At 48.3% G+C, this 27802-nt stretch overlaps 1 protein-coding gene across 5 annotated transcripts in view; it reads left to right on the top strand.

The window, feature by feature from the left end:
- NFATC2 (nuclear factor of activated T cells 2) overlaps positions 1-27802 on the top strand; it is a 155692-nt gene that overhangs the window by 118640 nt on the left and 9250 nt on the right. For 2 of the 5 annotated variants that reach the window (XM_053574547.1, XM_053574544.1), the window contains exon 10: positions 25196-25283. The exons of the other annotated variants lie outside the window; for them this stretch is intronic. In XM_053574547.1, coding sequence (XP_053430522.1) covers positions 25196-25239 — 44 coding nt within the window. In that variant the 3' untranslated portion in view covers positions 25240-25283. The remainder of the gene's footprint in view (positions 1-25195; positions 25284-27802) is intronic. 5 annotated transcript variants of the gene reach the window in all.

Below are 27802 nucleotides of genomic sequence, written 5' to 3'. Positions count from 1 at the left end.
GGCAGCCCAGGCCCCTGGTTATCATTTCCTGCACCTTGGCCAGGGGTCAGGCCTCCCGCCCTGCTGCTCGTTCCCTGGGTCTGTGCTTCTCAGCCCTTCCTCCTGTGCCTCCCTGTACGCAGGCGCCTTGGGCTTGCCCTGTTCTGTCTTGGAACTGCAAACTGCTGCTTCTGCTTTCTCCACTCCGAGGACTTGAACTGTTTTCAAAAAATCTCTTGGAAATAGCAAAATGAGTGTTATTCCAGGGGCTCAGAGCATCTCTGTCCTCAAGGCTCATGTTGCTCTGCCCAGCCCAACTGAGGCACCTTCCTACCTCTTTGGAGATGGGATTTGCACACTGTCTCTTGGTTTCTCTCTGCTCTCCTGTCTGTAACTAGTTTCTTGTTCTGATACCCCAGGTTGTACCTAGGGAAACACCAATTGCTCCAGGTGGCTGATCCTGTGACCAAATTCTGCCTCACTGCCTGCACCCTTCTCTGCGCCCCAGCCCTCCCTGTCCATGATACTTCCCTTTGCCCCGCCCCCCCACTTGCTGCCCTTGACCCTTAACCTCTTTATCCTTGACATTCCTTCCCTCCCTCTCTTTGTCTCACCTGCAAGTATTTTCTGGTTGCCTGATCTGTGATGGACCCTGTTCTGAGACTTACAGATTCACCAATAAACAAATCAGGTGGAATCCTTGCTATCATGGGGTGTTTTGGGGGTACAGGAGTTAGCATTTAAGACAATAAGTAAGCACTGAAAGCCACGTGGGATGTTCCGTGAGGTCAAGAGCTGGAGGGTAGCTGCCTGGGGGCGGCATTAGCATCCATAGGGCAGACCAAAGACAGAGCCAGCCGTGGGAAATTGTACAGGAAAAGTGTTTCAGGGAGAGGGAACAGCATGTGGCAGAGGCCATGAGGTCACGGAAGTGGACCAGCACAGGCAGGTTTGGAACAGCCGTGCAGTGTTTTATTTTTCAGAAGGGTCACTCTGGCTGCCTTTGGAAAATGGGCAGCAGGGAGGCAAGAATCGGAAGGAGGGAGCTGAGTTAATCTGATGTTTCAGACTAAGCAGCTATAAGGAGAGTGACTGCCAGGGTGGCAAAGCAGTGGAGGAGGGTGACACATTTCACAGGAGGTGGGCCTGTGTATGCCCTTCCTCAAGTGTGGTTATTAAAAAAAAATATTGCCAAAATGTGATCAGTACACAAGTAGTTCTTACCACTTCCGTTGCATGAAATGAAGGGCAGCAACACGTTTGGCCGCCTGGAGCACAGATGAGCATGAGAGGAGTCAGGGAAAGTGGACCTGGAGGTAACTTTCACCAGAGGCCATGGGTGGCACATCCTCTGAGCCACATTCAGAGTTCGTTAGGGGTCATCTCACCACCAAATCCGCCACGGGCCTCAGGGTAGCGAGTTTATCTCAGCAACCCAAGACGGCCGCAGGTGAGAGGACCGTGGGGGCAGCGGTGTGGCCTAGGACTCTGAGATCTTTGACCCCATTGTGGAGACTTCCAGGGAGAAAGGATGTGGTCTCGAAAGCTGGAGCCCCTGCCTGTGGCCCGTGAGGACATCGGATGTTGTGTGTGTGTGTAAGAGGATCCCGATGTGTACCAGAAAAGCACATATAAGTCTGTTCATTTTCAATCTGCCCCTGGTCCATTCTTCACGTGAAGTGCTTACAGATTACTTATGGAGATACTGCGATAGAGGGAATTTGAATATTTCTCTCTATATTTATATACTGAAACATATGCACACTCAGAATTCAGTTGTGCCCTGTATTTCCCAAGTGGGTCACGGCGTAATTACCACTTGGATTATGACAGCACCCCAGAAGCCCCATGCAAAGATGACTACCATCCTGCTTCGTAACCCCAAGGATTCATTTTGCCTTTTTGTACAAACACAAGTCACACGGTGGTACCCTGGCTTCTCGGTGTCAACTTTAAGATTGTAAGGTTCATCCATATTTTGGGGTGTGGTTGAGCTTCATTCATTTTCGTCCTATTCCCTTGAAGGGATCCCATCTCTTGGCCCACGTTGCTGTAGGTGGATGTCTGGGTTGTGTCCAGACTTGTGAATAAAGCCTTGTGCACTTGCCTGAGCTCTTCTTTTGGTGTCCGTAAAACGAATTTCTGTCGAGTATGTAGCCAGGCACGGAGCCCCTGCCAGACGGCATCCAGCATGGTCATACCAGTCTGTGCAAAGTGCAGAGGGGTGTGTGAAGTTATGGGAAGGGATCTGAGGTGCCAGATTCCTGGGGAGCAAGATGTTTGGGTGTCACCTGCCCCAACCCTTGCTTGGCTCAGCTACTTAGACTCCAGAGCCTCCGTTCTCTCTCCCATGAAGACTCTTATCTCACGCTTAGAGGCTCACAGAATGGGTAAAAATGCATTACAGGTGAACTTGAGATTGCCAGCAAAGGACGTCAGCCTCCTAAAAGACGTTAAGGAATTAATATTTATCCCTTACTAATATATGATGATGATAATAGCTCTGCTTACCACCGTGTTTCTTGTGGTGATTTCTATGGTGTTACTTTAGTTTGGCCACTTAAACCCTTTTCTTGTCTGTTTGATGAGAATACATGAAAAATCCCCAGGGAAGGAGCCTGGTTTGTGACTCACAGGGACTAGTTTTCAGGCAGCCAAGAAGCAGTCTAGATAATCTGTTCACCTCGGAGCAAAAATACTCCCAAGTGTCTCTTCACGCATGAAGGTCAGGCGGAGAGAATAGGCAGAGGGGGGCATTTGGAAGAGCCGATCACACTCCCTCCTCCATGGAGGTGACTGCCTTGGGCAGCCAGGCAGATTCAGCCGAGTATGATGTAATCATCTGCCCCGACACATTTTTTTTTTTTTTCCTGTTGGGTCTTGTTTTAATCTACCCCTTGCCTTCTTCCCAATTCTCAATATTCACTCAATGTATCTCCACCAGACCTAAGACACTAGCTTTGAGGGTCAGCTCCACCACGGACTGTGTGACCTTTGGCAAGTTGCCAGCCTCCTTGTGCCTCAGTTTCCCCATCTGCAAGTGAAGACGGTCATAGTTCCTCCCTTCTGAGACAGTGAAATGAGTTAAGGCGTGTCATATGCCTCATGCTAGGCACAAAGCCATTCTCCATCAATATTCACTGCTATTTTTGTTTATGAATTTAATTGCCTTGATTTCTTACATTAAATTTTTAAAATATATTTTCATAGGAGAACAGTTCGGCTATCCTGGTCATGGGAGATGGTCTCAGTCACTCTTGTGCCCGCTGTCTTTTCCACATAGGTAGAGGGGTGGGCAAAGCCCAGGGTATGGCCCAAGGCACCCTCCCCCAGCTCTCCCCAGGGGACCTCGGTCCTCTGCTCAGGGACACGATGCCCTCCACCCAGGGGCTCCAGAGAACTCTGATTCCTGTGTCCCCTGCAGGTGTGAGCCAGGGGCCCAAGTCTCGTAGAGGGTGTCCTTTGACAAAGTTCCTTCCCTAGAAGCTGGACATATCAGCGTGTGAGAAACGGGCGAGGGCGGCGGCAGCAGGGACACGCCCTCCCGAGCTCAGGAAGCCGGGAGAGGAGGAATGAGCAAGGGAGAAGGATTTTGTGACTGGCTGTGCTTTGTTTGCAGGTCAGGGATCTTTCCTGGGGTCGGCTTAGTGCCCACAGCAAGCCTGTGACAAAGCGGCTTCTGTTTGGGGAGGCTGCAGAGCCCACGGAGAGCCCAGCCGCAGCACGGGCGTCCAGCAGGGCTGGGCCTCGCGCTGCTTGCAGAGGGTGAAGCGTGGGGTACTCCGTGCTGGTGAGAACCAAGCAAGGTGCTGAGCAGCCCGGAGACTGTGGGCGCCCGGAGGCCTGATTAGGGCATCTTCGTGTGGGCCTCCCTGGTGCGCCAGAAACCACTAAAACCTAGAGATGCCAAGTTGGAGTCACATGGCCACCTGTGATGGGCACCAACAAAGCGCCAGGCCCCTGCTGAGGGATTCGTCCGGCATTCTGTTTTTATGTTCATTCTAAACTTATACAATGTGCTCAGATGTTTGGGAAAAACAATATAAAAAAGACACCCAGCAAAAGCCTTGTTCCTGCTTCAGCTCTGCCATCTGATATTGGTTTTTTTCTAACCTTCTAGAACAGTATTTCTCAACCTTTTTTTTCCATTATTGCCACCTCCCCACCCAGGAGGCTTTCTTAGACAATTCGTTTTCATGATCACTACCCTGTGAGATGACGGATATACTGTGAACCTGTTTATGTTGGCCCTTGGCAGGGCCACATGGCATCGTAGTATGTCTGATTTTTTTTTTCAACCACCCTCCCCCAGAGAACCAATTTTTAATATTGGGGAAGTAGTTAATATGATCACTTAAGAATGTGTGTTTTAGGGTGGCACCTGTGGCTCAAGGAGTAGGGCGCCGGTCCCATATGCCAGAGGTGGCGGGTTCAAACCCAGCCCCGGCCAAAAAAAAAAAAAAGAATGTGTGTTTTAGAGTGTCTTTATGGAGTCATAGCAAGCGCAAATACGCGGATATTACTACTTTCCCCTTTCTTCTACAAAAGGAAGGAAAATATCACACCTTGGATAGGAGCTTTGATGTCACTTGATGCTGTAAACAATGTGAACAGATAGTCCTGTATCCTGTCACGTAGTACATGGAAGCCAGTTCTCAGGGATGGGATGGCTGGTTCCAGGGTCCAGCCTTGGCTCTGGGCCAGTTGGGTGAAGAGTTTCTGCGGTTGTCCTGCCTTGCTTCCAATCTGGTCTCACCACCACTATCTTCTGTAACCTTGAGCAAGTCTCTTATGACAGTGGTCCCCAATAAAGCATGTTAGCCAGTGGCTGGCATGCCTGGTGAGCATGCAGGAGGGGCTCGTGCACTTTTCTTCCCGCACTCCTCACGGTCTCTCCCTCCCCCCTCCCTCCTTCCATCAGGTCTGGGTTGTACAGATGGAAGGGGCAGAGCTCTGCTTCAAGGATGAACTGTGAGGCTGCCTTTTGACCCGAATTCTCAATGGCCAGCCAGGCTGCCTCTTGTTGGTTCAGTAAAGGATGGTTAGCCCTGTCAGAGAATTTCTGCCATCTTTTTGAAATTCTGCAAAGCAGATGTTTCCAAAGGAATGTGTGCTTGCATTTGGAGGTCAGAAGCCACCAAACCACAAGAAAGTCCATTCCCAGACTTGCTGTCCACTCAGCCCACATTCCAGAGCCGCATCTGACCCACAGAGAGCAGATGGCTCTTGAGAAAGAAAACTCAGAGAGGCATCACCCAGTCTCGTCTGGGGGCCTCGCAGTCTTACACTGGGCCCAGCACTTTGCACTGCTGGCTATCCAGGCTGCATTTAACTTCCACTTCCAAAGGGGGCTATTCTTTTGTAGTGGCAAATGAACATCCCTGAATAAGGTGCTCAGTTGAGCAAGTGGATGGGTAGGTCAGCGTTTATAAGACATTTTACAGGCCCTTCTCTGGACTTTTATTCTCACTAGAACACAGAGAAAAAGGGCTAAGACTCACTTCCCTGCAGCGGTAGGTGTGGTGTGCTGGACCTGCCAGGGGCTTTGCTCATTTCAGGACAACATGGCGATGATTTTGAGTATCAGGACACATAGGATTATAGGTCATGACAGGCCTTCACTCATTCTGTGATTTTTAAATATGAGATACATATATATGTGTGTGTGTACATATATATGTGTATGTATATATATATTTATATATATAAATCTTCCCAATATCAGCTGTAGCTATAGATTATTTCTCTCCAGAAAAGTAAACTAGAAAAGCAATTTATTATAGCTATTTGAGGCTACAAATTAGTGCATGGCAGTTAGTCAAATCTTATGTGCTAGATTTTACACTGTACTCCCTACCTTCTCCCCCATTGATAAACCCGTTTGGATAAATGGCAAATATCATTGTTTTCCCAGGAGGAAAAAAAACACAAAAGAACCAAAGAAAAAAATCGCTCTTTTTTTACGAAGCAGCCATGGTTTGACTCCATTCGCCTGACGTGAGATTTGGGTGTGCTTTGGTTTGGGTTGCCTTTAAGTATAATTCTGGACTCTCTGCTTGCCCTACACCAGTTCAATTTTAGTTTAGCTCCGGTTTTCTTTTACTTTCCACCCTTTCAGAGGGAGAGAGAGAGAGAGAAAAAAAAAAAAAAAAAGAGAGGGGCTTTGTTTTGGGGAATGATGAAACCATTTATTTGGCCCTTCTCCACTGCATTTTTGACACCTCTTTAATTTTTTATTGATCCGGGGATCTGGTCAAGTTTCAGCTGTGTATAAAAGGCAAGGGCTGAGGCCTGTTTTGCCCATCCAGGATGTCAAAAGTCCTTCTCTTGGTGAAGTTGGAGACAGAGTTGAGTTTGAAGGAGGAGTCTGTCCTTGGTAGTGAACCCTGTCCATTCTCAGGTTTGGGGATGGTGTCTGTCTTGTCCCTTCAAACGTCCATGACATCAGATCTCTGGCAAAGCAACCTAAGTAGAGAGCTCTCTGGTCATTTTACGATGGGCCTTGAGCACCCCAATTTGATTTTATGACAGGATTGTCTATTGCGGGTAGTTTGGACTTAAGTCCCAGGCATTCTGCAAACTGGCAAATGGGTTTCATCTGAAGCCTGTTAGTTCCACTATCCCAAGAAAGCTGAAAGGACACTCCCTGGTTGTTAATTTCCAAAACTCTGGGCAAAGTGGAGATTCTGTTGCATAAGCCCATGATGTGGAGGATGCCTTTGAAATGTTCGGCAGCCGGTTCTTATAGATTTCTGGAAGCCAATGGTGTCTTTTGAATTCTCTGCTTTATTAAATGCCTAAAAACTTTGGTACTTTAAAGTACCAAATGCCTTGGTACTTTATCAAATGCCAAATTGATGAAAGTACCCTTTCCACTTCTTACAGATGGATTGAGTTGTGGTCTGCTTTAGCACTTGGGAAAGGGGTGGCCAACTGGTGTTCCCTGGGTTGTTTTTAGCCCACAGATATTTTGTTTGGCACACACAGTTTTTTAAAAAATATTGGGATGAAATGCCAACATTGAAAAACCAGGGAATTGCACATAAAAACACAGATTTCCAGCTTTCCGTAGAAAATCCAAGGATCTGGTCACCGTCAGCCCTACCTTCTGCATGATGGCTAACCTGCATGAGGCCTTCAAAGCCAAGGCTGGCCCTGAGCAGAGACCACCTCCCTTAGAGCACACACATGCCCTTGTCCACAGCCCCCTCTGGGCTCTCCTGTCTTCTGACCAGATGAATTTGCTTCATGCTTGTTTCGTGTGCCTCTCATAGTTGACTGGCCTCATTCATTCAGGGTTCCTGTCTGGACCCATTAAGCATTTGAACCATTTTAAGTACCATCATGTTGGAGGCTGCTCATGGTGGGGGTGTTGAGAATGTAATTCCCTCCATCTTTCCTCCTTCCCCCCGGTGGCGGGGGACATTTTTAAATTTTAAAATTTAAAGTGTTTTAAATTTTATTTTAAAATAAAAAGATTTTGCCAACTGTGGTGGCTCACCCCTGTCATTCTAGCACTTTAGGAGACCGAGGTGGGGTGGATTGGTTGAGTTCGGGAGTTGGAGACCATCCTGAGCAAGAGCAAAACCCGGTTTCTAAAAAAGAAAGAAAGAAAAATAGCTGGGCATTGTGGCATGGGCTACTCGGAGGCTGAGGCAAGAGGATGGCTTGAACCCAAGAGTTGGATGTTGCTGTAAGGGCACTCCACTGAAAGCAACAAAGTGATATTCTGCCTCAAAATAAATAAAATAAAGATTTTTAAAACTTTGCATTATGAGATATTTTGAACAAATGTAAACACGAACTAGCACAATGCACTCTATGTGCCTACAACTCCGCTGCAGTTGTTAACCAGCTCATGGCCAATCTGGTTTCTTCTATACCTCCATCATGACATGGTAATTTTCTTCTTGTGCTTTTTGGGTTTTGTTTGTTTGTTTAGAAGTGGAGGTCTTGCTTTGTTGCTCAGTCTGGCCTTGAACTTCGGACTACAGCTGGGACTACAGCTACTATGTCTGGATACACAGTAATATTTTGAATCAAATTCTAGTCATTATAGCACTTCATATATATGGTATGTATCTCTAAAAGGACTCTGACTGATGCAAGATCACTAGCACACATGGAAATTAGTAAGACTTCCCTAATTTTATGAACTATCTAGTGTTGATATTTCTAGTTGTCTCCTAAATATCATAGAAGTTTGTTCTTCTTTGTTTTGTTTTTATTATTTATGGTTCATTTGCATCAGGATTTGGACTAGACATTGTAAGTGGATGCTTTGGGTTTTAAAGTCTGATTTAATCTGGAGGCTCTGTTTCTAGATCCGTGATTTTCAGCCAGTGTGCCTAGGCACACTCGTATGCCGTGAGAAGTGTGCTGCAGACGTTTTTAAAGATCATTAATTAAATTATTTTTGAAAGACGTTCAAAGCACTTTCAAAGTAAGTGTATTCTTTTTCTTTTTAATACACTTACTTTTGCCAGGATAGCTTGGCAAGGTGAGGTTTTAAGCATGGCCCTCTGTGTGTTCTATACATTAGCTTTCAGTTTGCAAGGCTTAATTAATTCAGGTCCAATTGTTTTGGGTAAGATTGTATCCTACGGGAGACATATGCTTCTGTTAGGAGGTGCAGGACCCTAAGTTGCTTCTCTTTTAGTGATATGAATAGTTGTTGATAGTCAGGGCCTAGCTCCATTGATTCAATGATGCATTAATTACGAAATGGTGATATTCTATTCTAAAGATTCCGCCATTCCTTCCTTCCTCTCTTGTTAGCTGGAAAACTTCTATAAAGGGAAACTTCCCTTCATCAACAATGGTAGAATTCATATAGAAAAATCAGGATGAATGCTTAATTCTTTCCCTTTATTTACCAGCTTTTAAAATAATGGGCTGGTTCATTAACAGCCTCCAGTGATGATCAGTTTGGGTTGTTTGTTTAAACAAAATTTTTTTTTTGGACTATGATGAACTCAATGGGCTTGAGCATAATTGATGCTTTAAGGTTACAATTGACTTTTTTTGGTAGCTCCTTTTGTCTGTATCATTTCAAACATCTAAGTAATATGACCTCCTCTCCTTTCTTCCTCTGGTTTAGCCATGTGTTCAGATATTCCAAGGCTTGAGGGAGGAAAGAATCCTGTGCGTACACTTAGGGCTATATCCCCTGCATGTATGCAGGAAATTGTAAAATTGTTCTTGAGTGACAGCCGGCTGACATATTCCTCCTCACAGCATTAAGGAGTCTGTGATTTCAGAAAACTTAGAGTTTGCAGAGTGTAGGGGAAGGCTACTAGGAAAGTTATTAGGGAATATTTATTAGTAAAGTGGCTATACCCAAAACTCAAAGTAACAAAGGGTTTAAGAAGAGAGATGATTTCTTTCTCATGTAACAGGATGAGAAACAGCAGCAGTCCATGGCTGGTGCATGGGCCCCATGGTGCCAAGAAGCCAGGTTCTTTCTGTCTTATTGTTTGCAGAGGGTGGTGGCCTCATCTGCACTGTCCAGGATGACTCCCAGATGGGAGGAGAGGGAGTGAAAAAGAAGAAGGGAGGCATGCCCCTTCCCTTAAGGGCATAACCTGAAAATCACATTTATCCCTTTAGCTGACACCTCATTAGCCAGAGCCTCTCCATGTGACCACACAGGTGCAAAGGATGCTGGGAAATGTAGTCTTTATTTACAATACTCCAATCAAGCACAGAGCTAAAACCTGTCACTGTGGAAGACGAGGAGGATGGATTTGGGGTCTCTGTGAGGATGAATGTTGATAATGGGAAAATAGCTCCAAAAGGAAGTTGGATATTTTGTATTCTTTAGTATTCTTAGGGGTTTCATCATCTTTTCCACAAGTATTTTTTGAATGCCTCCTATGAGCCCATGTAATTCTCAGGTCCTGGTGACAGAGTGGCACATGTTACTGTCTCTGCCTTCATGGCGCTTACCTCCTAGTTGGAGAAATAAGCAGCAAAGCAAATGTATATTCTGCATAGTAATAAGTATTGCCAAGAAAAATCTAAAACAGAATGAGGAAAGGGGCCTTAAATGTCCAATGATTGCTGATTTCCCCCAAATTCAGGAGAGTTCTCTTAAAGCTTGGTCCAGGAATCTCAAAACAGTTTATCACCTTTTTGCCTGAAGCAAGTTTTTCCGACTCCAGCGCTTTGCCATGTTAGCCTGGGGAACTCTCTGTGATGGGGCCCTGCTGGGTGCCCAATCCCCAACCTCTACCTGCCAGATACAGCAGGGTACCTCTTCCCTAGTCGTGTCTCCAGATAATGCAGAGTATGCCCAGGGAGGGGGTAGTTTTCCCCAGTTAAAAACTATCATCTGAAGGATTTAGTGCCCAATTCTGGTGGAAGCAATAGCTAATGTTAAGTGTTGACCAAACCATGTGTATTTTGGGAAAGGATTGTCTGCTCTACCAAGAGTCTTGTTATTGGTCATCTAGAACTCTCCCTGTAAAGCCATCAGGAACTAGTGTCTTAGGCTGGGTGCAGTGCCTCACGCCTAGAATCCTAGCACTCTAGAAGGCCAAGGCTGGCGGATTGCTTAAGCTCAGGAGTTTGAGACCTGTGTGAGCTAGAGACAGACCCCCTAAAAATAGCTGGGTGTTGTGGTGGGCACCTATAGTCTCAGCTAGTCAGGAGGCTGGGGGAGGAGGATCACTTGAACCCAAGAGTTTGAGGTTGCTGCGAGCTATGATGCCACAGCACTCTACCGAGGGTGACAAAGTGAAACTGTGTCTCACAAACAAAAAAGGAATTAGCATCTCACTTTAGCAACCAGGACAGTGGCTTCAGGTTCAGAAGATGTTGCTGAGTAAAGTAGTTATCAAAGAAAGCTTGACTTGGAGCTCTTCGCCTCTTTCTGGCCTGTGGTCTTGGGCGAGGCACGTGTAAAGAGTGACTTACATAGACTGTCAAGCGCCCGGCCACAAATATCAGGGGCCAAGGTCAGGAGGTGGAGGCAGTCTTCTTTTTTGGTTTGCTTCTTCTTCAAATTCGTTCTGCACCCATCTTTTCTCTCTTGCTTTCTCTGAGCAGATACTCACTTGAGTACCTGCTGTGGGCTGAGCTTTGTGCTAGGTGCTGGGACAGGGCCTCCGCCTGACTATAAAGGAAGGATTGTTAATCACAACAAACCATCAGTAATGAGAATGCCAGTTGGGGGGCTGAGTGATCTGAGTAAAATGAACAAGATGACAAAGGAGGAGGAAGCAGCTTCCGATGGGTGGGCAGAGAAAGCCTCTTGGAGGAGGTAACTTGATTTAAGACCTGGAGGAGGTGAGGGAAGGGAATTCCAGACAGAGGGAATAGCAAGTGCCAAGTACAAGGTTGGATAGGAACGTAGTTTTGATGTCTTTGAGAGCCATGACTGGGGCATCAGTGAAAGGGCATCAGTGAGGGCCCGCCAGACCGTCTGGATTTTATTCTGGGAGGAAAAGGAAGCCATGGGCAGGTGGGAGGTTGTAGTTTGGGGGGTAGGTTTGCCAGGGTGGAGAGAACAGGGAATAACTGTAACAGCCCTGTCGACCCAGCAGACCAGCAGATATCACCAAGGTGCTGTCACACGGGACGGATACTGAACAAGGGCAGGAGGGAGACTTTTTCTCATTTGTGTTTTTTTTACTTTTGGATTCTCTTTTCTTCTTTAGTAGATGTGTCATATTTAGAAGAAATTTTTTAAAAAGAAAGAGGATTTAGAAACAGAAAGCTTCTGGTTCCGCAAAGGGGGATGTCTCCCCCTGTCTGGATGCATGATTGTTCTTCTCAACACCTCCTCTCGGCTTTGAATGGAGGGTGACACGTGGCTCTGCTCAGGCTTCTGGCCTCTCAACTTTTGCTCGTGCCTGGAACGCTGTCCCCTCTCCCCTGTGCCTTTTGAAGCCCACTGGTGTTTCAAGGCCTTGACCAAGTATCTCTCTCTGCACCTGGAGAGCTTTCTCTTGCCTCTGAGTCCTGGGGACGTGCATGGTCTCATTCAAGTGCTTCCTTTTTTATTACCTTCCCACCCAACCCAAGTCTGAGTCTCTGAGTGGTGAGGACTAATGTCTGTGATTTGCCTGTACCCCAACCATTCCAGGGCTGGCTTTGGACATAGTAAGCCCTTGACAGCTTTTACTGACAGCTCAGCTCCCTGCTGGGAAGGTGCTTCCAAATGTTTGTGGAGTCCAGTGGATATCCAGCAGCAAGGTGGAAACCCACACTGCCTGGTTTTTTCTTTTGTTTTGTTTTTTTTGAGACAGAGTCTCACTCTGGGTAGAGTGCCGTAGTGTCATAGCTCACAGCAACCTCACACTCGTGGGTTGAAGTAATACTCTTGCCTCAGCTTTCCAAGTAGCTGGGACTACAGGCTCCCACCACAGCGCCCAGCTAGTTTTTCTATTTTTAGTAGAAACGGGGTCTTGCTCTTGCTCAGGCTGGTCTTGAACTTCTGAGCTCAGGTGATTCATCTGCCTCGGCCTCCCAGAGTGCTAGGATTATAGGTGTGAGCCACCATGCTTGGCTACTACCTTGGTTTTAAATGATGAACCCCTATAAGTTGACCACCCAAGGGACTGTCACAAACTGGCGGATGTGATCAACATAAGGAACAAGGCCTGCTGTACTGACATGTACACGGGGTGCATGTCTGGTCTTTGCAAAGTAGGTCATCTTAAGGAGGTGGTCAGTACAGGGAGGTGGTCAGCTATGGAGGCTTTATGGTATTTGCTGTTATCCCCATTTTATAGATGAGGAAACCGGAGCTCAGGGAGGTTCAGCAACCAGTCCAAGGTCACACAGCAAGAGTGTACATTTGTACATATTCTTTAGGTTTTTAAGAGAAAAGATGCTACAAGTTTCTCTGGGAGTCAGGTAAAAAAAAATTCTGTAGCATCCACTGACAAGGTTTGACAGGATAGAAAACCTGAGGGCATAGCCTATATCCTGGCCTCAGAATCCGGCTTTCATCTCCACTTGGCAGCACAGCTTTGGAAGGCAGGGACATCTCGATGTCACGTTGTTCCTGCCTTGGGCCATGGAGAGACAGAGGCAGAAGCTTGGGGGCTTCCACAGACCAAGCTGGGGCAGGGCCTCTGGCCCCTGGGCCTCCTAGAAAATCCACTTCTCAGCTCCAGCGGTACCAGGCCATCTGCGGTGTTGTGACAGCAAAACCAAGTGCCATAGGAAGGCTGCCTGGAGAGCAGGGCGCTGGGCTGGGCTCTGTGTGCCCTGTGGGCAGCTGCAGAGAGAATTCCTCCTCCCATTCCCTTTGTTTCTCCACTGTGCTTGGCGCTGGCTGGCTTGGATGCAAAAACACTCCTTTTGGAGTGAGACCTGCAAGATGGCGCCCCCTTTCTGTGCCAAGAGGCCGGCCCAGCTGGCAGGCACACCCATTGCAACTGCTGAGTTCCAGCTCCCGCTCCTCCTGAAGAAGATAGCGGCCTCCGTGGGCCCAGCAGGCAGAAAGCAGGAGGTGGCCGGAGACGCCCAGGAACTGGGCACCCGAGCCTGCCAGGGCTTCCCTCTGTAAACAGCAGCAGTGTTTGTGTCCCTGGCCCGGCCAGCAGGCCTTTCTCCTGCTGTGGTTACAGGCTGTTTCTGGGGGTGGAAAACAGAAACCAGGTCTGTGTTTTCCAGGCTGCCAGGGTTCTGAGAAACTCACACTTTGGCCCAGGAGCCGGAACTCCCTTCTCCTGCCCAACCCCAGGCTGGTGTCTCTGAAGGGGACACCAGCTCCCTCCACACTAGTTTCCTGTTCTGTTCTGATGTGGGAGAATGTTCTGAGAATGTTCTTTTGACTTGGAATGCAGCTGGCTTTGCTCTACCTTTGGTCCCTGGCCTCTTCCCCAGTCTAATCACCCCCCAGTTGGGTGATGTCCCCAGGAGCTTGCCCCAATGTGGCATCTTGTCGGCGTGGCTCTGACCAGGCCCACCCTTTGCTAAGACTTTGCTAAGTTCACACTCTAGATCAGTTGTTGCTCATGATCAGAGTTCTTAGACATTCAGGCCCCTCTGTGGGGCTGGTGTCAGGGGCTGGAAGGAAAGCAGTCGGTTTAAAGTGATTCCTGCCCGGAGGGATTTCAAAGAGGGGCCATTCATGCCAATGGGTCTTTTCATAGAAATGAGATGAGGTGTTTTCTCTTTGAGGTCAGCCACCTCTGTTTTGGGAAGTTTGGCATTCTGGCCCAAGTTTCTTGTGCTTTAGTCATTTCCACTCAACTCATTTGCTGAGTGCCTACTGTGTGCCAGGTGAAAGACAAGTCAAGAGCATTGATTTAGTAACTGTCCCTGTGGTTTATAGTTTGGCCAGGTGTCATTATACCACCTGTGTGTGCAGGTGTGTGCATTTTGCCTAGGGGCTAGTCTAGGTGGAGAAATAAAATCGACTTGATCAGGTCCTCCAGTGAACTTCATTGTTTAACGAAGATCGTTTTAGGCCTGGACAAAAAGCTTCTGTCCTTACTATTAGATGAAATTTTATTAGTGAGGCCGGAGTCCAGGGTCGGTCCTGGATTCAGATCGTCTGGGAGGGACCTGAGATCGTGACTGCTTGAAATGTCTTATCTGTTTCTTTTATCTGTCCCAGGCCCGTTCACCTTTTCTCCCCTGACCATCTTCGTGATGAACAGGTTATTTGTAGTTTCATGGTGCTGCTTTGTCCTTGCATTTCCTATAAAGTGGTAGTTGGATCTGGAGATTTCATCAGATTCAGCTTTGATGGAGCAATTACTCCATCAATGGTGGTGGGTTCCCCCATCAAGGGGCACATTGTCCTGTCTGGTGTTCACGGCCACTATGCTCAATGCCGGGATGTAGCATGTAAATTTCAAACATATCTTCTTCACTCCCACCTTAGAGTAATTGCTACGTTGACTTTTGCGTTTGTCACTTTCTTTTCTTTATAGTTTTACAACACGTTGTTGCTCCAAACAATACACTTAGTTTTGCATGCCTAAGAACTTTATGTAAATGGCTCCTTCCATAAGCAGTCTTCTTCTTTTTTTTTTTGAGACAGAGGCTCACTATGTCATCCTAGGTAGAGTGCGTGGTGTCACAACTCACAGCAACCTCAAACTCTTGGGCTTAAATGATTCTCTTGTCTCAGCCTGCCACGTAGCTGGGACACAATGCCTGGCTGTTTTTTGGTTGTAGTTGTCATTGTTGTTTGGCAGGCCCGGGCTGGGTTTGAACCTGCCAGCTCCGGTGTGTGTGGCTGGCACCTTAGCCACTAACCTACAGGCACCAAGCCTATAAGCAGTCTTCTGTAATTTGCTTTTTCCTCCAACACTACGTTCTTGAAATTCACTTCTGGTCTTTATTTATAATTCTTTGCCCTGTTGCATTGTGTTCCATCGTGGAGCTTATTCCTTCTGCCGTTAGTGGACATGGGGTTGTTCCTAGGAATTTCCTCTTTGCTGTTACTGACTGCACTGTTTGAAATGTTCCTGCCCTGTGTCCGGATGCTCAAACACAGGGGTGTTTCTGGAGGGCTTCACCGACAAGTGGAACTGCTGATCACAGGGTGTACATGTCTCACTTGAATAGTGCCAAATTGTTTTCCAAAGTGGTCATACCGGTTTACACTCCCATCAGCAACGCATGAGTAATTAATTGCACTACGGCCTCACAACATTTGATACTGTCACATGGTTACACGTTTTGACTTAGCTGGTGTATGTAAAACAGTATCTTTTCTGAAAGGTGTGAATTTCTTGAGTTATAGTTTAGGATGGTGTCATCCAAAATGGGTTATTATCATCATGGTGTCTCTGGGGCGTTTGTTACAAATGCAAATTCTTGCCCCAGCACAGACTTGCTGAATCAGAAACACTTGGGGGTGTGGGGCTGTCAGTCTGTGCTTTTTTTTTTTTTTTTTTGCAGTTTTTGGCCGGGGCTGGGTTTGAACCCGCCACCCTCCGCATATGGGGCTGGTGTCCTACTCCTCGAGCCACAGGCACTGCCCTCAGTCTGTGCTTTTGCAAGCCTTTCAGCATATTCTGAGGTTCACTTCAGCCCAAAGTACTGGTTTAGGAGATCTTTCTCTTCCCAGATGTCACAAAGAGAATGTCCTCGCTTGTCCTCCAAACACATCGCAGTCTTACCTTACACATGTGCGTTTGTAATCCACCAGAGCTGATGCTTAGAGAAGGTTCTGATTTCATTGTTTTGCGTATGATAACCACTTGTCCAGGCAAGAGAAGGTTCTGATTTCATTGTTTTGTGCATGATAACCACTTGTCCAGGGCCAGCTATCGAGAATTCCATGCTTGCCCCTTGCCTATTATCAATCCCATGTGAGTGTGGGCCTCTTCCTGCCCCCCAGCTTTGTTCCATAGGTTAATTTGTGCCCAGCCAGTAGCACTCTTGTCTTTTAAAAAAATTGACAGACCTTTGTCCATCACAGTACACACTGTTATTATTGCAACAGCTTTGTGGAAATGCTTATTTTTGGCAGTCCTGGTTTGTTGTTCCTCAAAAGTGCCCCGGCTGTTCGTGGCCTTTTCCATGTCCACGTCAGGGTCAGCTTGTTGGGCTAAATAGAATGGTACTGATCAACTTTAGATCATAAATCTCTCACTAAATTAGGGGGAAAGGGATGTTGTGCAGTATTGAGCTTTTGTGGCGTTTTCCCAAAGCCTGCTCAGGGCTGTCTTTGATAACAGAAATAAAGGAACGGCCACCACTCGCAGGGGCTCACTGTCTTGCCCAGCCGCCCACCCTGGCAAGCTGGAGATGGCCCTGCGGCCTGTCCTTCCCCTCCCGCTGGAGGCTTGGTGGCCTCTGCATGCAGGGCTGGGATGATGAGGGCTTCAGGGCTTTAATTGGGAGGCTGTGCCTCCCCTCTGTAGGTGGCTCAGGTTTCCTGAGGACGCACTGCTTTTAAAACCTGCTTCCCGCCAGGGTCTTTTCATGGTGTTTTCCAGCCATGTCCCAGGTGGCATATGAAACAGGCTCAGGATACAGAAGTTCTCATGCAGAGAAACGATTTCTCCTCTGAGTTGGATGGAGTGGAAAGTGAAGGCTTAGGGTTCAGACTCCACAGTTCCCATCCTACCCTCATTCGCTTTGTGGTTTAATACTCCTTCTGGGTACCAGCCGGGGTGCTGGGTGCTCTGGGTGGTGTGTACCTCATGGAACTCTTGGGCCCAGCTTTCACAGTCAGAGAAGGAGCTGGGGAGCCAGCGTGCCAGGCAGGAGGAGGACCGGGTGACCAAAAGCTCAGAAGCACTGTCTTCTTCTTAGGGATGTGATTTCTCCCTCTTTCTCTTGGAACCTGGTCTGGAAAGTGGGGCATTACAGTACCACACACTATGGGTGGTGCAGTGAGTACTGGTTGCCAGCATCCATGGGGTTGGTGGTACCCAGCATCCACAGCAAAGAGACTTGAAAGCAAGTCACTGGCCTCAGTGGCCTCTGTCTTGGATTCTGCCAGGAAGGAAGGGCTACTGGGGAGTGGCCACCATCGCAAGCTTGAAGCCCCTAAATGAAGCCGCTTCCTCCTCTCCCCAGCACCCCCAGACCACCTCCTCAGGTGTCTGCCTTTGTCCCTCACACATTGTCCATTTCTTTCTGTCCCCCATCTCCTCAGTCTGATTCTATTTATTCTGCTTGTGTCCTGCCTCTGTAGCCTGAGGGTCCGAGAACCAGGCTGGCCAAGGAGCTAATGGAGGACCCGCTCTGCTGGGCGTTTCTCACCCATTCATTGGCATCGCTGGGCTGTCTCACTTCCCCTCGGCCACGTCAGCCCCAGTCCAACTGCTGCTGGCTTGGCTACCAAGCTTCCCAGACCAGATCCTGGAGGCAGGCAAAAGCCAGATGCAGTTGGGGAAACTCTGGTTAAATGCAGTCAAGTTGGAAGTGGTGGCTTATTCTTTCACTCAGTCATCCCTCCTTGATATTTTTACTGGACACCTAATACGTGCTAGGGTCCTGTTGCTGGGGATACAGCAATGGAAGAGAGAGAGATAAGGTCTCTGCCTTCATGAAGCTATTACAACCCAGTGAGGGGTTGGCATTAAAATGTCACCAGCTTCCAGATGCACAGTCTTGTGGTCTGAGCCATGCTACCCTCACAAACCAGGACCCATGGCCATGCTAACCTCATGCAACTGAAAGGCTGTGCTGGTGAAAGCATTGTCTGTGGGGCTCACTCTGACCCTTCTAATGCCAAGCTTCTGTGAACATGGGTGCATGCTAACCCATGAGCTGGTGGGGCAGAGTGAGATGATACATATGAAATCATGAGGCTTACACATCCGTGGTTCCTTAGGAACTCTGGAGATGAACTTGGCTGCCCACGTCCTTCTTTCTAAGTGGTGTCTCCAGCCAGTGCCCTGAAGCCCAGCCCTCCTCCTCCTCCTCTCCCCGGCTCTGCTCCCTCTGTCCCTTGACGGATTCATGTTGTGTGTGGATTTGGGTTTCTGAAAGGCATCACTGAAATCTAACAGTGGAGAGTGGTCTTGGGGAAGACAGGAGGATGCTAGGATTAAGGCCCTTGGGATATGATTTGGGGGACACGACTGGACTTATGTTGTTAGACCTGAGTGGGATGACTGTCTCTCCCTGGAGGCGTCTCTTGCCAACTCGGGGCTTGGTACCATCTCCGCTGCAAGCTGATCTGCTCTACCCATCTGCCGATGATGTGCTGTCCTCACAGTTATCACCTTTGCCTCTTTCTCGAAACCAGAGTCTCAGAACTATCATGTTTACTCATCCCGAGAGCCGGGGACAGTTTGGGATGTGGCAGGGACATCTTTATCTTTCTCGTAAGCCCTGAGGTCTTGCTGGTAAGATGTCTGGCAGCTGGGTGCCATGTGGGCCTGCTGCCTGGGCTGGCTTCCGGAGGCCTCTGGTGTGCAGAGCAGGTTGGTGACTCAGAGTGCTGCTCTGCCTGTTGCCGGCCCAGTACCGTGGTGCAGCAAGTCCTGGGAGGGGCCCCTCTCGGCAGGATGTGAAAAGGCATCTTTGAGTGTGGTGACCCAAGAGCACACCCACTCTGAGAATGCAGAAATAACTTCCAGGGTGAAAGTGCTTTGGTGGGACAGGAGAACTGGCCACTGGGTTGGCTCAGCTTGTTAATCACATGTCCTTTGTGTGGTGGGTTAAGACCTATTACTGAAGATAATAGAAATAGCTGCTAACACTCTTGGTTACTTTTAGCTTGCCATTGTGCCAAATATATTCAGTCCCATAGTACAAACAAGTAAACTGAAGCTCAAGGGTGTAAAGGTTGGCTCCTGTCCCCTCAGGAGGCAACTGCGTGCAGAGTGCTACTGGGTGCCTTACATCAGAAGCAACCTGTGTGTGTTCCCTGGAAAAGCTTTCAAGGTTAGGAACAATCATTGCCCCCTTTTACAGAGGAGTCACAGAGAGCACTAGCATCTGCCTCAACTCCCGTGAAAGGTCGTGGCAGGGCTGGGATTTGGAGCCAAGCAGTCTGTTTCCCTGTGACTCTGGCCCTAGGGTATGAGCACCTCGCCACTCTGCATGGCCCTTGCCCCGAGTGCCCACTTCAGAGACTGAGGAGGGACAGGGGCTATTGGCCAGAGGAACCAGGGAGAGATTTGAAGCTGGCTGTGGGCAGAGAAGTAGGAATTGGATGCTGAGATAAGAAAGGTACCTATCCTCTAGCCCCCAGGCTGCCCAGAGAAACGGCAGTGGGAAGGTCAGGAAAGATCTTCTCCTTGCTCAGCCCCACCGGGGACCAGCTGTGGGATGGTCCTCATGACTTTGTTGGCAGCTGCCTGCCATGTTGGCATAGACTGGGATGTTAGCGAGGAATGTGCTTTGGCAAAACAGCGCTTAGGGGACTGTCCACCAGCTCCGAATGCATAACAAAATACCATAGACTGGGAAACTCAGACAACAGAAATTTATGTTCTCGCAACTCTGGAGGTTGGAAGTCCGACATCAGGGTGCCCAGGTCAGGTTCCACTGAGGAACAGGTTCCACTGCAAACAGCTACCTTTTCACGAGAGAGGCAGAAACTGACTTCTGGTGTCTCTTCTTCTAAGGGCACTAATCCCACAATGAGAGCCCCATCTTCATGACCTCATCTAACCCTAATTATCTCCCAGAGGCACCATCTCCAAATGCCTTCACATTAGAGGTTAGGGCTTCAATATATGAATCCGGGAGAGACACAGGTCAGCCCATAGCAGGGAGTATACGGATGGAAGTTTTGATGAAGGGGGTGAATCAGGAGTTAAGGCTCTGTCTGTGTGTCCAGGAGTTCCTGTCTTTTAGGGACACCTGATACAGTGCCACACATACATGAATGGTCCTTGCTGGTCACTCCAGGCAGCTTTTGAGTTGATAGCAGTAAGTGAAAGTGCCAGGTCTGTGGATCTCACTTAGAGAAATTTAAGACAGAGTCTGGTCCATGCTCTGCCCCTGAGGAATTTTGTTCCAGGTAGCTGGTGGCTTCTTGTGCCTGTGAAGGTGTGAAGGGAGGCAGACATGGTTGAAATCTTTTGGGGGAAATTCAAGACTTGAAATATCTAAGACTGATCAGAAGGTATCCTGGAAGGCAGTGTGACATGGGCTTACACTGGGCTGTGGATGTATGTGGGTGTCCCGTGCTGGGGCTGTGCTATGACTTGGTCATGGCATACTTGGAAGGGCACAGAATGATCTGGAAGGTGAAATTACAGGAGGATGAGATGGAGAATGCGCTGGAAGAGGCAATAAATACCCAGTGAATCCTTTCCTCACAGCAGGGGCCATGCTGGTATTCAAAGGAAAGGTCTCATGAAGTTAGGTGAGGGTTTTAGACCCCCCGTGGGGGGGGGGTCTAAAAGGAGGAGCCAGGGCAAGTTTTGTGTGATTCTGTGATATGAGGAGAGTGGGTTGGGGTGGAAACCCTCTTACTGCTCCACTCTTCCAGCTGCCAACCCCCTGCCTGGAGTGTCTCAGGCCTCGATTCCCTGGCTCATGGATAAGCACAGAGAAGTAAACTCAAGAGTTATTAAATGAATGTTTGGTCAATTCCTCCAACCCCTGAAGAGAAAGATGGCTTCTCAAACAATTAGGTATTTATTTTGTCATCTCCTCTGTGGTCGCAGACTGATTTGTGTGTTTGGATTACTGTTTCTTTCCTGAAATCTCAACTCGATGTAGCAACAAGCTCTTTCCTTTTGCCCTTTTTGTTTATTTGTTTTTGTTTTTAAGGCACAAGTTACTGTGCAGTGCTTCCACCGTGGCTCCTGCTTCTTAGCAGAGGTTTGGGGTCAAGGTGGCAATGAACTGACAGAAGGACCAGGAAGTCAGGTGGTGTGTTTAGAAGGCTTTTCTGCCTGCGGTCAGGCTTTGGAAACTGTGTGGTTGCCTGATAGGAGAGGTGTGGCTTCACTGCCTGTAGTCAGAAGAAATTATGCTGAACTAGAAAGGAGCAGAGGGGTAGCTCAGGTCTGTCGTTTACATGCTGGTTGTGGCCTTCCTTTTAGGGCAGCCTTGTCTAGAGAAAGTCAGGCGTTGTTTCTCGCTAGATGGTAAATGGATGTGCACTTGTGAAAAAGAGCATAGAATAGAGGAGGAGGTAGCATGTTCCACACTGGTTAGAAGGAACGACCCTTAGCCCAGTCCCTAATTCCCGCCAGCTGTAGGACACAAAGGCATGCTGGACTTCCCACCGAGTTCCATCCCATTTAAATACTCGAGCCTGTGATCTCAGAAGTTTTTGGAGGCTGATTGTACAATCTGTGGCGATGATGACGGACTCTTGGGTCTGTATTTTTGTCAGTGAAGGCTGTTGGCCCATTGTGCATTCGTAGGAGGCATCAGTGTTGATGGAGCCAATCAGTTATCTTGTCCACAGGATGAGGGAGGTGACTCACCGATTTATGCCTGAGGAGGGGGTGAAAATGCCAGCCACTGAGTAGGTCTTTGGCTGTGGCCTTGCGAAGGACCACAAAGCATGGGCAGCACAGGTGCCCCCCTCTCTCTGCCTCTGGGAGGATTTGCAGGTGCCATCTAGGGAGCATACGGTGACTCTGCCTACTGTCTGTCCTCCTGATGTCCCCTCTTCATAGTGCTGAACACTGACAGAACATACCCACGGGCCATCGGAGCCTCCCGTTTCATGAGTAGCCAAACAGAATCGTATTCTCAAGTTAGCGGCGTGGACCCTTTTGGGCGGGTCTTTATCTCCTTTTCACACCTTTCTCTGACCTCCGTCTGTCTTCATTAGAGGACCTCCTGGAGCAGCGGTTCTCAACCTGTGGGTCGCGGCATTAGGAAGGTTGAGAACCACTGTCCTGGAGAGAGCTGATGACAACTACAGCAAGCCAGCTGGGTTGTCTCATTCACTCCTGCAGCAGCCTTGCTCAGGAGGCGTTCTTACTCTCCTCTTGTGGCGGGGAAACTGAGGCTCAGAGAGACTCATGCAGACGTGTGTTCTGAGAGGCTGCTTTTGTTCCAAGAGCTTCTGAGGCTGAAACCCCCAGGGGCAGCCTGGTGACCTTTTGAATGTGGGCAACCCTGGTCTGGGACTAGTACCCCATGTTTGGGCTATTCCTGGGCAGGTCACCCCATCTTTCTCCACCTCACTAACTTGACCTGAGAATTGGTGATCACGCCCTCTCCCCTTACCACTGGGGCAGCTGGGAAGACAAAAGGAGACAGAGGGAGTGGAGGAGGGTGCTGGGTGCTGGTCTGGGGCTGGAGTTGAAGTTTAGGCTTCAGTTGAATGAGGACAGGTTGTTCCTCTGGCTCTCAATGCTGCTGGCTTCCACTAGGAAACAGACAGCAACTAAAATTCCATGACTAAACAGGAAGCAGCCCTCCAAACGCTGCAGACAAACCCCCCAGTCTGATGCTTTGTGTTTCTCTGGGGCGGTCACAGGGCTTGGCTTCTCAGATACTGGCTTTTGAGTCCACTGAGGACGCAAGTGTGTGCCTCCATCCCACACCAACACCAGGCACTGTGCTCAGAGAGAGAATCCTTGTGCTGGCCTGATGGGGTGAAGAGCACTGTCCCAGAGTTCCACCTAGATTTGAACTGCTCCTCCGAGGTCTGACCTCAGACCTGTGGGTGATCCCTGATACCTACTAAGTGCTACTTAAATGAATCATATGGATAAAGTGAAGGTTCACTGAAAGATCAACTCACGATAAGGCAGCTTGATAAGAGAAGTATTTTTGTTCACCGTGCACATAGGGAGAATCTCACAGTGATAGCCCAGTTTCCCGGCAGGATGGTTTTAGAGGGGAGGAGTATGAAGAATGTAGTAATCCTGTCGAGTGACAATAGATGCTTACTGCGGAGGGAGATGAATAGATTCTTAGAGGAATGAATGGATGGGGGAAGCAGACCGACTTGGACGCGATTCTCTTTGGAAATTAAATTAACCTGAGAGACAGATATTATCTGGTCTGGGTGCATTCTTGCCCATCTTTCCTACAGTGCTGTGAGATAACAGGGAAGGGGAGGAAAGGCGATTGTTCTTGATGATGAGTCTGTGGTTTTGTGCAGATAGAAGGAAAGTCCCTTCCAAAGCCTGTTGATCTCTAAGGGCCTTGGATTCAAAATACTCTTTATACCAAAAAGTCATATTTTGGGGCGAAACTTCCTGAGCTTCTTCATCGTCTTGGCCATTACGGCACTTCGGAGCTGACTTTTTCTAGGAGGAACAACTGAGGCGTGGCATGCTCTAACTTAAGTTCTGACAGGGTCACCCTGCCATGGGGCCTGGGGTCCCAGCATGGAGGCAAAGAGACAGCAGGAGGTGGCTTGGTTTCCGGTAGATCCAGAGCGTTGACATGTGGATGGGATGTGGGCTGCACACAGGAGTCAGGGCACACACCAAGGTGGGCCCGAACAAGTGGAAGGAAGGAATGTGTGTTTCCATAATGAGAACAAGTACAACAGGGTTATCTGGGGAAGAGGGGAGGTGGAGGGAGGGAGTAGTGAGGATCCACAGGTTAGTTTTGGCCGTGTTAAGGTCGAGATGCTCAGTGGGCAGTTAGACAGCTACTTCTGAAGTTCAGGGGTGCTGCTCCGAGCTACAAATATTAATTAATCTTGCCCTGTCAGGATATAGGTGGTATCTTAAGGCCTGGAGTGAATTATCTGACAATGTCTTCTGCTCCTGGATTTGGAACAAACCAATTTATAGTGGAGGTTGGGAAGGAAGCTAGCTGCCTTAGGGCCACGTGTACCTAGAATTTTTGCCTCTGGAGATGGCCTGAAATATATTGTCCAAAGCTACTAAAGAGAGGTTTGGTATTTTGCTCCAGGGCTGCAGCAGCCTGTAAGCCAGTCCAACCAACCCATTCCCATTAGAGCCCACCAGTTTTGGGAATTCAGGCCTGTCCCTGCGGAACTGCTAAGGAGACCTCATTAATTGCATGCTCTTCCCTGGAAGATGAGGTTGCAGAGCACTCACCACTCTCCCTGAAAGAGCATCCTGGTCTACCTGACAGTGAAGCAGATGGTGTTGCATCACTTCCTGTGAGAAACTGAACCCAGAAAATATTTATACGTCAGGGGTTCAGAATGGATTCTAGCTTTTTAATTTGTCCATTCAAAGGGGATTGAGAAGATAAGTATTTTGAAAGTTGTCAGCATCGTTCAGCCATCAAGCGGGGTTTATTTATTTAAAACTGAAGAGAAAAATATGATAGAATGGCTTATAAAATAGACTGTTCAGGTCTCCTTTTCAAGGGTCTTCATTGGTCTTACTAGGCAGAGCTACTTTTTGAAAAATTGTCAACCACAAAAGAAAAAAATGTAAGAAAATGTGCAGTTTTATGAATGTACATGACCACCGAGGTGCTGTCACCAATAAGATGGAAACTGGGGCCAAATTTTGTGTAGCAGAAGCCTAAAGGAAGATGACATTTGAATAGATCCCCATGAAACCCTTATTTTCTTTTGACTGCCACAGAAGCTAGTTGCATTTCTTTCATTGGCCATGATCTGAAGATCCATCACAGCCCAGCAGAGTCCTTTTGAGTAGCACATACCCCCAGACTCTTGCTGATGCACTTTGACTTTGCACAAAGTCCCTCATCTCAGCTATCATCACCTGGTGTGGGGTTAACTCTGGCACAGATGTTATCAGTTAGGACAGCCACAGGGTTAAGCTCTCTCCTGGGTTCTGAGTTAAGAGGCTCCAAGTTAAGAAATACCCATTAAGTGGATATTGTTGCATGAGTTGGAAGCATGATAGAGATCAAAGGTGATTTTTTTTTTCTTCTCAAAAATGGTTTTACGAATCTTTTTCAGAGCTGATAGACACACACCTTAGCTGGATACAAAACATATTATGAGACAGAGTGACTGTGATCTTTGATCCAAGAAATCAAAGTCAAAGGTAATCGATATCTTCTGCTTCTCCTTTTGTTTTCCAGCTGTGTGTTTCCTTAACTTCAATTTTTTTTTTTTTTTTTTGGTAAAAGAAAACTTTTCTACCTGAGGCCCTGTCTTCTCATTTCCTGGTCGTCTTCACAGACACCATCTCTTGCTCTTAAGGAAGGGCCAGACCCCACCACAGCCTAGGTGGATGTCCCTGGGGCCTTCCCTGAGAACCTCGGGCTGTGAGGCTGGAGCTGGAGGTTGGGAGGGAGAAGGGAGGAACTTGCATGCTCCCCCGGGGGGGCTCATCACGCTGTCCTAGGACTGGCCTGCATGGGAAGAGGCAACACTGTTGGTGGAGTCTGCTCCTTTCTGGTTTTGTATGCTTGGCTTTGTGTATCCAGTTAAATAAGCCTGTCCACGTCCATCGGGGTGGGGTGTCTGCATGGGGGAGCAGCAAGGCGGGCAGGGACGGCGGAGCCCTGAGAAAGGCCCCTCGTATATACCAAGGGCGAAGGAGAAAAAAGTCTTTGGTGATTTCCATTCTTGATCCCCTGTGCTCAAAGTTTCACCTCCTCCTATGGGCTTTGTGCTGTGTGCTTTCCACAGCTTTAATTTGCTACCCAGTTTCTGGGTTCTTGAACTGGGCCTAGAGCCAGGAGCCCCTCACCACCTCCAATTAGTAGACCCACCTTGATGGATCTTGGCGATGGGGCCTCCACCAAAGATTCCAGTAGATTGAAAAGACCTTCTGATGCAAGTTTCAGGAGACTCTTTGGGTAGAAAATCCTTGAGGGACCCTGAGGAAGCCACTTTACCTCTCTGTGTGTGCCGTGGCTTTTTAAATGCTGTGGCGATCATTTAATCCCTGGCACATTCTAATCAGAATAAACTAGAACAGGGTGGGCATCCAAGGGCCGGTGTTCTTGCTGGCCGGGCAGCTCCTGTGGAGTCTGCCACAGCTATTAAAGTTCCTTTTGCTCATGGAAGTGTTTTCGTTACCGCCCAGGCCAGGTCCAGTGTCCTTGGCAGTGTCACACTGGCGGTTTACTCTGAGATCCCCCTAAAAAACCTCACTAGTGCCCACAGAGGAGCTGACATCTCAGAACCATGTTTCCCAGAGGACGGGCCCGGCTGAGAGGGAACCAGCATGGCCCAGTAGCAGAAGGAGCCCTTCGTGGGGAGGATGTGGTTTCAACACATTCTTCAGGGTTCTTCAGATTGTCAAAAACTGGCAACAGCCAGTAATCAGTGTGTGTTTGAACCTGTGCTATGGCCCCTGCTAAGGGCTTTGTGTCCTCTGAGGGGTCAGGATGAGAAAAATGCAAGTACAGTTCAGTGCTGAGAGTTTTAGCCACAAGCTTGACAGAGGACAGTCCCTCTGTAACGCGCTGCTGGAATCTGTGCTCAAACCTTCAGTTTAGCGCCTGCTACCCAGAGGGGATGTCTTATTGCAGAACTCTGCAGATACTCCCACTGCTTCGGGCTATAGTCCTAGCAGGGTTTTTTTGTTTTGTCTTGTTTTGTTTTGTTTGAGACAGAGTCTCACTTTGTTACTCCTGGTAGAGTGCTAGGGCGTCACAGCTCACAGCAACCTCAGACTCTTGGGCTCAAGTGATTCTCTTGCCTCAGCCTCCCAAGTAGGTGGGAGTAGCCGCCCCACCACAACACCCGGCTTTTCACTAAGCCTTTCAAGTAGTGGCTGGCTGAGCTCCTCTGCAAAGTTCCTCTCTAGCAGTCCTGGGTACCCCCAGCAGGAGGAGACACCTGGGCATGAAAGGCTGAGATATTACTTAGCAAGTGTGGAGGAGAGCCCTGGGGAGCTTTGTCCTCAGCTAATAAGTCTTTTCAGTTTTGATACAGAAGTCAGGCTGCTGTCTCAGGTTCCCTCTTGGCCTAGCTTTCCCCAGACTAGTTAGGACAAAAGACACAGAATCCCAGAGAGTACTTCATTGCTTTTGGGTCACCCATCCTGGTCCCAGCAAGGGAGTCTTGGGAGTGAATTTAGCAAAGAACTGCAGGGCAGAGTAAACAGCTGATGGGGATTAAGAGGCTAGTGCCTTGAGCCCCTGTTGGCTCTCGGATTCATTGACTTGGTCTGGAGAATGCAGCATCTAATTCCCATCCAAGCTTGAGAAGTGTCTTTCTGGCTGCAGCGTCTGTGGCTGGCCCCAGGCTCTCGTGGGCATCCACGTGGTCTCACCAGCCTCTATAAAACACGCTTGAGGTTTGAGAGAAAAGCAGGATTGGTCCTATTCACTCCTTCCCGTTGCCTTCTCAGGAGATTATGTTTCAGAGTCAGCAGTTAAGGGGAAAGAGCCTTTCGTAAAAATCACCCTTGACAGCCCTTTTAATTGCACCTACAGGATGGGGTTTTTCCGTAACCCTGAGTAGTCATTCTTCTGCAAGCTCAAGTTTGAGAGCCTCTGAGATCTGATAAAGGAAAGAAGGAAGTAAGAACACTGGTGTCTGGGCCTTCAAGCAAATCAGAAAATTCCTAGGGCATTTTCTGGATGCTAGAAGAGTGGGATGCTAGCA

This window comes from Nycticebus coucang, chromosome 21, assembly GCF_027406575.1.
Source record: "Nycticebus coucang isolate mNycCou1 chromosome 21, mNycCou1.pri, whole genome shotgun sequence".
NCBI classification, from domain to species: domain Eukaryota; kingdom Metazoa; phylum Chordata; class Mammalia; order Primates; family Lorisidae; genus Nycticebus; species Nycticebus coucang.
The sequence above is the reverse complement of the archived record's forward strand: the minus strand, read 5'-3'. Positions and strand labels throughout refer to the sequence as shown.